The sequence below is a fragment of the Convolutriloba macropyga genome, chromosome 4, assembly GCF_964194025.1.
Source record: "Convolutriloba macropyga chromosome 4, txConMacr16.3, whole genome shotgun sequence".
NCBI lineage: Eukaryota > Metazoa > Xenacoelomorpha > Acoela > Convolutidae > Convolutriloba > Convolutriloba macropyga.
The window spans coordinates 48,567,029-48,580,499 of NC_134471.1; the positions used below are offsets into that span (position 1 = coordinate 48,567,029).

General features: G+C 34.4%; 1 protein-coding gene across 1 annotated transcript in view; it reads right to left on the minus strand.

Annotated features, from left to right (window-relative positions):
* Positions 1-8,572, minus strand: part of LOC142338467 (uncharacterized) — a 43,491-nt gene extending 34,919 nt beyond the window's left edge. Inside the window, exons 1-2 of the mRNA XM_075388235.1 lie at positions 8,491-8,572; positions 5,482-5,768 (exon numbers count right to left, since the gene is read on the minus strand). Of these exons, the coding sequence (XP_075244350.1) occupies positions 5,482-5,639 (158 nt within the window). The 5' untranslated portion in view covers positions 5,640-5,768; positions 8,491-8,572. The remainder of the gene's footprint in view (positions 1-5,481; positions 5,769-8,490) is intronic.
* Positions 8,573-13,471: the final 4,899 nt, after the last annotated feature.

Genomic DNA, 13,471 nt, shown 5'->3' on the forward strand with positions numbered 1-13,471 from the left:
AGTTGTCAAAGTTAAGAGAAAAATGGAGGCAAAGTTCAATAAGCCATTTTTTATTTAAAATTCAAATATTTTAAAAGTTAAAACGACCATAAGCTTTCAAGCATTCAAATAGATAAATTAATGTCGAGCTAATTAGGAGGCCAATAGGACTTATCACTAGTGAGCTTTGATTTGAAATGTTCTGTTATTTAATTAATATAAAAAGATCGAATTTTTTTTTATAAAATACCGACTGACGACAATCCGATTTATTTTTGGATTGTAACGGTGCAAGATTGGTACAGAACTAGTCCTGCTGATTCTGATTGTCCCTTAGGAACAATTAGTTTTTGGAATGTCATTGATATAGGTTTTTTGTTAGTTAAAAAAATCAAAAATATATGCTGCGTTTTGATAATCAACGAATAAAGTTAGCGAAAAACGGCAAATTTTTATTTACAGAGCAATCTCAACGGAAGTTGAAGTTTAATTAGCCCCCTTTTCAGTCTACCAAGATTGTGTTAGTGGTGTTTGGGTGTGCACTTCCTTCAAATTGAATCAGAGTGGACTAAAGAAACTTATTTCGTGCTGTTTTTGATGAAAAAGTCTGAATTTTGTGAAATATTTAGCCGGAATTTGTGACAAAAAACTCAATGAAAATAGCCGACAATGTATTTTGTCTTTAAACGTAAAATCGACAACATTTTTATGAAAAACATTATTAAATTTTATCAAAATTGGCGAAATTTTAGTCAAAAATTCTGATAAAAGGTGAATGAAAGCAACGGAATTCACTCTATTTTCTCGAAAATTTAAACCTCGATATCTCCCTGTCAAAAACGAAAATAAAAAAATCTTTTTAATTCCATATTCTACGCTGGACAAGCTTTCCAATGATACCAGTCTCAACTCTCTAAAAACTGTCGAATATTCACAAAAGTTTAAACCTCGCTAACTCCCTATAAAAACGAAACTGGACAAAATCTGTGTATTTCCCAATTCTAGGATGTACGTGCTTTTAAATGATACCACTCACACTCTCTACGTTGAATATACCGATCGGCCAAAATTGACTGAACAAAAAAAAACCCATTTGAGTATATAGTTCCTCCCCCCCCCCCCCCCCCCCCCCCTCAAGCGGGGTCGGAACAATTAAATGAAGGAGCAACCGGGCATGGTTTTCTAGATGCTGCCAGAATGTATTTTCTAGACCGAGTAAAACAAAATAATATAATCCTGATTTACAGTCCACCTGTTGGGTTTATCAGAAAAAAAATACATTATTTTTAGACAACAATTTTAGGCCAATAAGTTGTTTTTGCCTAGAATCAAAGCATTCCTACTACAGCTCTGATTGTTCCTACTACCTCTTTGCTGCCAGGAAATTTATTTTTAATGCGGCGAGCAAATCCGATTTTTCAGTCGCTGGAGCTGAGGACGAAAAAAAACTGACAACTTCTGCGAAAAGATAATTAATAGTGCGTCCACGGCGTATTTCTTCCATGGCCTATCCGAGCACTTGGGTTGTTCATTGGAGCTGGTTCGGAAATCCTTTGAACGACTATTTGCACTTTAAGAGCAGAGAGCAGAAGCTTAAAACCTTCGCGGCAGTAGATGGCTTGTAATCGTCTGGCTGAGGTGGTTCATTAATGTGTAATTAAGTGCTCGGCTACGATGTTAATGGCTCATAACTCAAATATTTAATTCCGGGCCGAAAGTTTGTTATACATATGTTCATATCTCCTCATTTTTTGCTCACACTCAACAGCTACGGAGCAATATTAAAACGTTTTACCTAATGAAAGGGGAAAATTTGGCAAAGAAGATTTTTTGTTCGTGTTCACTTACCCATGGAGCGTAGAAAAAGTGACGTATTGAAAAAAAACAACATTAGCTCATTTGCTTGAAAATATAAATTTTGTCCGGAAATTTGAAACGGCTAAAAGTATTAAATGAGCATAAGTAAATGGGGGCATGCGTTAACTGTCTAAAGTATATTTTGAGCTTTTATTTTGTAAAAGACCGAAAGTTATTAAATGGGGTCAAAGCTTTTGCAAATTTGTCTGGATATCAAAAAATTTTTGAGTTTGTTCTCGCAATTTGAAATTATTCTTCGTCACCCAGATATTCCATATTTCTTTATCAAAATGTGAAAATATCCAAAGTTTGGTTCACTTTGGTGCATTTCTTTTGAACTTCTCAGGCATTAGTGGGAAAATTTATTAAAACATAATTTTGTTATTTGATTTTATCGCTGAAATAATATAAAATATGCTCGCATGATTTCTATAGAATAACTTTTGTTTGAAGTGTTTCCAAAAATTTGTTAAATTTTATTCGTGTAAAAACAAAATTAACTCTTTTAAAATGTTCTTTATTGAAAACTCAAGCAAAATAAGTTTGTCCAAGGTGCAAAATGCCAATACCTTCCAAGCTAATGGCTGTCCTCTGATTATTCTAAATCTATGATCAATCTTGAACGAAATCAAAACGTTTTTGGGCTGAAATTCACTTTGAAAAAGAAGCTCGATATCTCAATAAAAATGACCAATTTTCTAATTTAGTATTCTTGACATAGCAAGCGTCTACCAGTACCGAGTTTTGGAATAATTCCATTGACTTTTGAAGGTTGTATCCTATCATGTACCTTATTGATTAAGATTCTCCTCTTTTTTGCTAAATCTTCGTATTTCGTCTGAAAAGTTACGACCACATTGTTAGAAAGTAGATACCAGTGGACGCCTGTAACAGAGTATGCACTAGGAACTCATAGTTCTTTCATAATTGTTCCGACCCCTACTTTAGAGGGGATGGAAGAACTATATACTCAAATGGGTTTTTTTGTTCAGACAATTTTGGCCGATCTATATATTCATCGTAGAGAGTGTGAGTGGTATCATTTAAAAGCACGTACATCCTAGAATTGGGAAATACACAGATTTTGTCCAGTTTCGTTTTTATAGGGAGTTAGCGAGGTTTAAACTTTTGTGAATATTCGACAGTTTTTTTCACATTTTAAGTAATTTTGCTAAAACTTGGCACAATTTTGCTAACATAATTTAAAATCAGCTGTAATTTTCAACGGTAGAGTGTTATTGTTACAGTTAGAGATAGCGAACTAAAAAGCGAACTATAAAACTCAAGAGCGAACTATTTGAAACTCGGTGCCCCATAAAAGTCTTCTGGAAATAAAGTTTTGCCATTTTTCCAAATCCAACTCGATAATCATCAAAAAATTCATCATTGTTTTTTTTAAATATTTGAAGTAATTCACCCAACAATTGGTCTATTTCGCAATCATTTGATAAATTTGGGCGATTTTTTGGGCGTGCAGCTAAATTAGGGATAGGTTTGATATAATCATGAATTCTTACAATCAGAATTACTTTATTTTTTGTTTTGGTGCTTCCTCTTTTTCAAATTTGTTATTTTAATGTTAATTACTAACAATTTTTTTTATATTCCCGGCTCTATTAATGACAGCTCCATTTTACGCAAAATTGAAGCCGAAGGTAGACTTAGTTTGTTCTCAGAGAACCTAATGATAATGATACTTATGGCTTTGAGGAAGAGTTTAAGTGAACTTTAATGGGTTGTTTTAAAAGAATGTTTTCTTGGTCTTAATACTACGAGTTTTCAAAATTTTTTTTAATTTCTTTGCATAACTTCCCATTTCTGTTCTCCATTTTTGTTTCTTTGGCAAACTATCACCTTATTAACAATGTAACTGAACAAAATTTTACAAAACTTTAACTGTTTTACTGTTTGCTTAACATATGGATTTAAGGGTTGCGACACCGTTCTATTGCAGAATTTGTTGAAGTTTTATGTTTTGACTTCTATTTTTTATTAATTATTGTTGTTGTATGCCACATTTTGTGTAATTAAAGGTGTCGGTGGCCAACTATAGATAATTAAATGAAATCAATAACTGATATCAGTATATAACTAATGATTTTATTGACTTTCATATTTAAGCTTTCAAAATAAAATTAAAATTGTTTTTCGACTTATCCCTTCTTAATCTGGTTTGCGCTATTTTTTTGCATTTAAAAATATTGTATCATTTTTGTAGCTTAGCCTATCTATTGAACGACCTCTCTAATACTTTGTTGAACCGACCGATAATTTTTCTGTAGGTTAAACGTTTTGACTGACGTCCTCAGGGCTTAGACAATTTCTTTCTGAGGAGTTTTGTGAAATTCAGGTACGTTTCAATTTTCTTGGTTGTTTTTGCTCTATTTTGAGATAGCCATATTACAAAGAGACTTAATGATGTGCAGACGAGACGGAAGTGACGCTTTAATTTCCTTTCGGTTAATGTTTTATAAATTGAATGGCTTCAACACTGTGGTTTTGTAAAAAAAAAAAGATTATCGAAACCAGCTTATATTTAATATTGTTTTGTAGTTTCATGACTTAGTGTCGCTTATGACAGGCACAATTAAGGTTCAAAAATGTTGCAAGATAAACTGTCTACTCATCATGTCGAAAACACATGTTGGCCATGATTTCTGAAAACATTTTTTTTAAAAAAAGACAGTGAATTTCTGAGATTTGCTAATCTCATTCCTGTTAACTGGTAGTTTAGCATCTCTATAGACAAGTCACATCTGTTATCCAATGAACTACAACATGCTCTTGATAACGGCGTTGGTACAACCAGTTTTCATAAAACATTCATGATTTTAGCATATTCGCCCATTTTTGTAGATTTTTGTTTTTTTTTGCACTGTATCACAAGTGGGCGGTCCTCTGGTCATTTGACAAAAAAACGCTCTCAAAAATTCGAAGTTTTTAATGTTTTTAGTGAACAGCGTTTTGTTTAATTGACTGGGACAGCGTTTCCCTGCAAATTTTTGTGTGCAAATATTTTCCTCTAATTTTTTTTCTTTTGCCTTAAATTGTCGTTCTCTTTGTTGTACTACAACATATCCTGGAAATCGAAAAATCTCAATTGTTCTCTATGAAGGTATAAAAGAATCTCTCAATGAGTTCATTTGATGTATAACGTTTCTAATCAGTTTAACATTAATTCTTTTCCAAAAAAGCAATGTTCTATTAAATTTTGCCACTTTTGCTCATTTTTTTCGACTTGTTACCAAGTCGTTTTGAGGAAAAGTCCCATTTTTTCTAATGAAGGAGAGGTTAATCTTATTTGTTATGAGTGTTATCTGATGCCATTTTTATTTGGTTATTAATTGGTTTCATAAAATGGACAACGAGTTTTGGTCGTAACTAATATTTGTAGTCATTTGATTTTTATTGCCGACTTTTCTGGTAGTCGTATTATGGTAGTCATAGGTCTCATCGGCCCTCTAAAGTAGATTGTTTCATTCATTTAGTAGTTTGTTGAACGATATGTTGATATGTTAATTTTTCAAATTTCTTCCACATTTGGTAGACAATTATGTGAAAAATGTAGATGAGCGGGGTCGGAACTTTATGAGCGAACGCACATTACGGAGCCTCATTGTTTTTGGTTTAGGCTGCTAGCCTTACCTTGTGAACTGATGCGATGGCAAATTGAGGAAGCGTCCGAAGAAGGGGTAGAGCAGAGAGACCGCTACAGTACTGAGCAGTCCCTCTTGTAAGAAGTATAATGTATACACTGAAGTCCCGCGTAATTTACCTCGTGCAACTCGCCATGCAGAATCCATAGTAATAATATTCTATGTGTCAGAAATGTAATAGAATTTAGAAATGTAATAGAATTTAGCAAGTTATCATTAATACACTGAAGCAAATTTTTGAAATTATGGGCCAGTGTGAACAAGCGAGCACCTGTTCTGACATTAATGATGGTTCATGCAATTGTCTAATAGTGGGCACAGTGCACAATTGCGTTTCCGATAATCCAAAGAATTAGAAATTAGTTTTTCTTTCGATAATTCCACTTGAAAAAAAAACAAAATAAATAAGACGGCAGGCATCTTTGCAGTAAGCATAGTCACCGTTGCAAAATTCCTGTCAGTTAAATACAAAATATGTAAGATTCCTACAGGAACAATTGAAATCCAAAAATTGGGATGAATCTTTAAATTATTTGACGAAGTTGCAAGATCTTGTAATATTTTGTAAGATATTTTGCAAGAAATCCTTGCTATACAACTTTTTTCGATTCTCTGATTTATGGGGTATTGAATGAAATCAAGTTTTTCCCGTAAATGGAATTGATGCAACAACTCATGATAACTTCAAATAACCTTCTCCAAAATACCTCATACTCTGTCTCCATTGAGGATTAAATCAGGCAAAAATCTATAGACTGCGATGAATATCACAGTAAGTTTTTTGTAAGAAGCGCGGTCAGAAGAGGATAACTATTTTTTTCTACCGTAGTTACGGCTAATGGTCGCATTTCCTACTTGTTCAAGCAGTTAATCTAAAAGGCTGACTCTTGTTACAAAAAATGCGTCAATTTTTTGTCAGAAATGCGATGAAAGTCGTGGAGTTGTTTTTAAAGCATAAGTGGTACCCTAGTCGAGACCTGGATTTTATGAAAAGACCTATTAACTCCAGGTGGGGGGGGGGGTAAATATTGAATTAAATTACACGGTCGAGGACCCTAGTTAAATTCGAGGCTAATTCTTTCCATAAGTTCGGCCAAATTCATTTCATATGCAAAAATGAGGCAAACTAAAAAGGCCAACATCTGGTTTCGATCTCGTGACCTTCTCCAATCTTAGCCAATGCTTAACCAATAGCGCTACATATCCTTGATCTGGACGGAAATTAAAAACAAGCCATTTTAACGGTCGCGAGCGTAAATCCAGGACGTGTGTTATTGTCCAGCCAAATTCCAGAGCACTTTTATTGTCCAGCCAAATTCCAGAACACCTTTTTTGTCCAGCCAAATGCCAGGACGTATGTCTTAGTTCCAGCCAAATTCTAGGACGGTTGTTTTAGTTCCAGTCAAAGTGCAGGATATCACATGAGGTCCAGACAAATTCTTTTTGCATTCCCAATATCTGTCGAGGACAGTTTTTTCACACCTTAAATCTGTCGAGGACGGTCTTTTAATAATTATAGGTTTCGACTAGGTAGAAAAATATATTTAGCCGCAATCACTGAAACTGTAACCATGTTCACCTAGACATTCACAGCGATCAGCAAGTGAAAATAGCAACGTTGAATACTGGTTCTGTTGCCGTGTACAAAAATATTCTCAGAGTTGATCTTTTGAGTACTTGAGTTAGGAGCACTTGTTTTACCCTAGTCGAGACCTGAAATTAATGAAAAGACTTATTAACTCTAGGGGGGGGGGGGGTAAATATTGAATTAAATTACACGGTCGAGGACCCTAGTTAAATTCGAGGCTAATTCTTTCCATAAGTTCAGCATACAAAAATATTCTCAGAGTTGATCTTTTGAGTACTTGAGTTAGGAGCACCTGTTGAAAATTCACCTTATTGTCGTACATTGACTAGAGTCTTTAAAAGTTATTGATATTAATTGATGAAATCGGGCTCGGTAATGTTCCGACCCCACTCATCCACTTTTTTGACCTAATTGTTCACCAATTGAGAATGAGGAATAGGTGGAAAACTTAATACTGTTAGAAAAAAATTAGTTAATTAGTAAAAAAAAATTTCGTTTGAACCCAAGTCAATACGGGAAATAACTATTGCCGAATTGGATAAACTGTCAGTAGAAGTGATTACCTATGGGAACAATGTAACAATATCAACATAAAAATTTTGGAAAAACGAAGAAAAGGTTGTGTTTTTTCAACAACGCACCGATCTTTTCAACTCGTGTTACTTTTAAACAAGTTTCACCAATTGATCTATATCGATGGAAACGTGTTTTTATGCACATAAATAAACCAGTGGTTTTTTGATATACTAAAACTTCAACTTTTCAATTAGAGAAATATACAAAATTTCATAATTCATCTTATATTTGTAACCTAAACATTGAAAAAAGGAAAGATCATTGTTTGGTTTGCCTTAAATTTTACAAAAAACAAGATTCTTCGAATATCGGTCACATGAGATAGGAAAAGTAGTAAATATCTTTTTGCCATGAAGACAAAATTTGACCTAGTAAATGTTTCTAATTTTTCAGTTCATTTTCTTAGCTAACTTCAAAATTTCAACTGGTACTTTTTTTAAACTTGAAATTTCTGTAAAAATCTGTTTTATATTGTAAAATAATTAAAAACAAAATTGTATTTCATCTGTTAACATTGCAGCAATATAAGGGTTTCCGAATTGTTCTTTTACTGAAAATAAAAAAGTACTCAAGATTACTACCGAAAAAATGCTTCAAATTGAGTTTAGAAGCAAAGATATTCAAAAGATTTTTTCGTCTTAGATCAAGGAGAACCTTTTGACAAGTTTTAGACATGTTTTGTAACATTCTGTGCAACGTACAGTCTCGCGCGAGCCGTCTTGTTATTTTGTAATTGGCAGTGAACTTTCCAGTTTGTAGTCATTTATCGCCCCATCAAATTTTCGATAAAAATCATTATTATTGTTTTTAAAGATTTTTAAGATATTCTGGAACCATCATATAGTGCAGAATTAAAAAAGTTGCGAGTACGGCTAATAAAGTTCTTCTTGTTGAGGTTAGTAACAAAATGACGATGTTAAGAACAAGAGATGCTCTATTCAAGTTCGATATTGTCCAAAATCTTATCTCAGCTTTAATCGGACAAGTCATTGAAGTGATCTTGCATGTCTAATCACCTCGATTATAAATTGAATTTTGAGCAAAGCTTGAAGACTCTGATGATCAACTTCAGCTCAAAGTTTGCAAATTTTGTATAATGGTTGATCTATAGTACAAATTAAAGTCGACATCGGGCAGCATATCTTAAACAGTGATTAGCAGTAGCCTAGAAACTAGATATGAGATCTACTATTCTCGTATGGTATAATTATTGGCAATGTTTGCCGTGTTGTTTTTGGAACTCAACCCAAGTCGGGGACACAGTTTGAGGTACCAGGCGGAAACGGGTATGTACACGCCGTCTCAGACGGAAAGTGTTTATGTCTAGACTTTCCTAGCCAAAAAGATCTTTAATCCAGACTTTGGTTACTTCATGTCCAGAATTTCGTGCGCCTACCAGATTTTCGTGCGTTCATGTTCAGACTTTTATGCGTTTTTCGATGTTTCCAGTCGATGTAATTTTGAACGCACGACACCCCCTCGTCTGTCCATCTTCGCTCTGAACATACTTGATATTGTCGTGGACTTCATACTTGGCAGGCATTAAAAAATTTTTCAACCCGGATCAAGGTTTGGCGGTGAATTTTCTAAGAACTGCGACTAAATGCGGTGAAAAAAAAATAATTTTCACCGCGTATTACTTACATCTTTTTGCGATGAATGCAGTGAATGCGGTGAATCAAGGTGCATTATTTATTTTCACCGCGTTCTCAGTATTCTTACAAAAACGAATCGTCCTGACACGGGTTCGCTCCTCTGACCTACTGCGTGCCTTCAATTGCTGAGTCCACTGCGCCAACTGTCACTAACATGCGGTGAAATGTGGTGAATTATTTTTTTCGCCGCATTCACCGCTTTCACCGCATTTCTTACATTAATTTGCCACAAAAGTCAATGTTGTGAATTTTTGTAGGAAATGCGGTGAATTTTGCGGTGAATTTTTGTAAGAAATGCGGCGAAATGCGGTGAAATATTTATTTTCACAGCATTCACCGCAATCACCTCATTTCCTACAAAAACTCACCGCATTTCTTACAAAGATTTACCCAAAAACCTCGAACTGGGAAAAAATAGATGAAACAATTTGGTTCCAAAAACAAAAACCTTGAATTTACTTGATTCCGACAGTCCGACAGAGGGCAGAATCAAATAAGTTATCCATCTTAAAACAATTTTCTTGAAAGAGTCTTAAAACAATCTTTATTAAAACTGACTAGCAAAATCCTTTGAAAGGATGTGGTTGAGTGAAATCTTTACATTGCAAAAAGCATATTTGCTCGATTATTTTCTCTAGGCAAATCGCTGTTTTACGCATGTATTGCACGCATATATATTAAGATCAGGAAAGTAAGCGAACGCGGAAAAATGCGATCCGCTCAATTTTTGGTGTATAGGCCGCTAGTTTTTGCGTTTGAGAGTGTTCGAATGATACCGACAACTCTAATTGATTCTAATTCTCTGATCCTTTTATACGTTCGATGTCGGCGGCTATCACTCTTTATGAAATTTTTTTTAATTGAGGATTTTTTATGAAGTTATTGAGTCGGATTGATTAATAACCAAAATGTAACAATTTAAAAATTTAATAGATAGTAACCAAAACGTAATCGTTGAGATGACAAAAGGAATGGTACAATTTTTTTGCGAAAATTAGCGAACTGGTTTGAAACTAAGTTGCTGATTTTCGCGGGACTTTTGTCGCTAGAATTTTCTACTGGAATAAAGGACTAAGGAACGGCAATTTGGTAGGCAATTTTTGCATCGTTGCAGATTTCGTCAAGTTTGCTAATATACGAAAAATCATCGAATTTTTCCAGTTTCAGAAATCAACTTGGAGAATCAACTTTGTTGAGGATAGTTTCAGTTTTAATTGATAATTTTTAACTAGTATTCACAGTTAATAAGTGAAGAGAGAATAGAAACTATTGTTAATTTAAAGTGCTACTTTTTTGGCACTGAGTCTTCAATTAAGGAAACTACAAGAGGAGCACGTGAACCAATGGAAAAGATTTAACTTTGGATTTGTTTGGCCTGTCAGGCATTCAACAAAAACTCAAAATTGACCAATTCAATTTACGAACAAAATTTTATTTTTGCTCCGAAACCTTGTCCTCGTTATTTTATTAAAGTGCTTGTCAACTCTGATATTCTTCAGCACTAAGATTTTGTATTGAGAATTCTTCCCAAAAATGTTACGAGTACACGTTCTTTTTGCGACTTTAGTCGCGCACTGGGGTGCCAGATGGACTCATGTCGCGGACTGGGCGTGTGAGACCGACTTCAATCGCGCACTGGGGTTGCCAGAACTACGTCGGTTTGCAACGGGGGTACCCTGACTGACACTTTTAAGTAGAAATAATCATTGATATAATATTTATTCTCAGAAAAATAGTTGAAACGTGGTCTTTGAAAAATAGTTAGAAAAACAGTTTAACGTGGTCTTTGATGTTCAACAAGTAAGATCAGCCTCCTCAAAAACAGTCCCCCTTGTGGTTAACTATGTCTTTATTTTCGGGGAGCTAGCCGTTTTGTCGGTGGGACTTCTTGACTCTGAGCAGATTTTCTAGCCACTGGAAAACTTCAAAATCAGACTGCACAGACTCTGGAAAAAATTCTGTGCCCACTATCCCAACCATACCACAGAACTTCCAGACACTAGAGCACGCTATGACTAAATTATCCGGACTCTGGGTGGGGCTCTAATCAGACCGTGCCGATTCTAGACGGGGTCCTGATGGGACTGTCCAGACCGTAAATAGTGATGCCAAATTCTAAGGAGCGGTCGCATTTTAACCCCCCGTGCACAAACCAAGTTGATTTGATCAGGGCAGGCTTGGGTCGCACAACTCGTTCTGGGTGGCTCTCCATTTTTTTGGAATTTGGTCATTGTCTGTGTTATGTTTTGTTTGATGTCTACTTCTTGAGTCAAGTATCTGGTCCCGAAGGAAACATACTTTTTCGCCAATTCTCCTTATTCCTTGAATTGGGAACCCTCCAAAGAATACCTTTCCCCTGTTTGTAATTTCTTCTGTATTTTCCTTCTGTCTCTCTTTCGTTTCTTTCTCTCATCCTCCACTTTCCTTAGATGGGTTACCATCGTCGATACCAGACTAATATCTTGCAAGATTCTGCAAGAATCTTCCAAAAACTGTCTATCTTAAGAGATCTGGCAGCAACATTGTTATCTTGTAAGGTCTGGCAGAAAAATGGTTAGCTTCGTGCAAGATTGGGTCGTTCGTGCAGGTTCGTGCTCCTCTGATTGGCCCTCAGCCATGCAGCAATTTGATTTTAAGCAGAAATTTCCTATGATTCAAATGTGCAGTTTCCTAAGAAACATAATAGAAAAACGATTTTGTGTCTGGAAATATAATTTATCTGAAAAAAATGCAAATTATTTTATTGAGCAATATTATCACAAAATAACAAAATAACTTACTGTGTAAAATTGTGTTGCTTCGAATTTATCTAGATACGTTTAGAGGAACCTTTCTGAAATAAATGTGATATTTTTATTTACATCATGAGCATTTCCAAACAATTCAGTTCAGCTCATTGCGATTACTTGTCAATGTTCAAAAATATAATCAATCAATGCTTGCCACTTTTATTTTTTTACCAATTTCTAAGGACTTTAGAAGAGCTTTCGAGCAAATCTCTTGCTGTCAGAATTAATCATATTATTGATTTCATCTTGTAGAATCTTGTGCAAAGATATGGCTATATCAAAAGCTTCTGTCAGAAAAAAGTATCTTTTAAGATTGGTACGAAAAATGTATTCATGCAATATTCTGGCAGAATTTGTCCAAATGTTGCACGATAATCATCCGATTTTGACCGAAGAAAAATTGCACCCATTTTGATGTTTAATTTCTCGCATAGTTTCACAGGAACCCGTTACTGCAGATCAATCTTCTTGATTGATAATTTTGTGTCTCGTTTTGGCTGATTTTCATTTTTTGCTTTTCTGGAATCAGTTTACATATCACTTTACTTTTGATTCGAAATGCTATGCCAAAATTTTAGAGAGTCAGTTTTCACACAAGAGTGATTTTTCAGTTTCAGTAATACCTTTAAATAAATAATTAAATTTTTGACCCTGGCATCTTGCAGTTTTTTGCTAATTTTTTAATAAACCTTTTTTTGACCTCCTTCAATCTTGTTGATGACGGTTTCAGGCAGGAGTCAATTTGAGAAACAAATTTCGTGAAATCAATAATAGTTTGAAAATTTGAGACCACACAAGTTTTAAATTGTGCCAAAATTTTTAATTGTGCATTTATCAATCTCCCTGATTATTCACTGGTCGTCTTTTGAAAATGAAATTGAAATCAGTTTTAGAACTTTTTTCATGTTTTTGGATTTTTATTGGGTAAAATTCGTCAAGTGGCGCAATGATGGTAGAGCAAGGATTAAAACATAGTTAATTTTCGTTTTTCTGACATTTTTTCAAAAAAACGAACTTCGTTTTGTTCTCAAATACAACACACTTTTTACCAATCATTAGACATGTTCATATCTTGACGATGGAATGGAACTAACAAAATAAATTGTTTTTAGAACCTCATTAAAAATTTCCCCAAACAAAAAATTCTAAAGAGTTTTTGTTGCAACGTTTCAGCTCTAGATATCTGGCTGGCTAATTTTTTCTTGACCGAAAACTTGGCCAAAAATGTATCAATGAATTTCGCTATTTTTATTTTGTTGAACTACAATTAGTCAATTGTGACCATTCAAATTTTTTTCAATAATTCAGGAAAGTAAAAAACCATAACAAGAACATAAAGCATTACTTTAATTTAGTGTTGTTTTTCAGCGG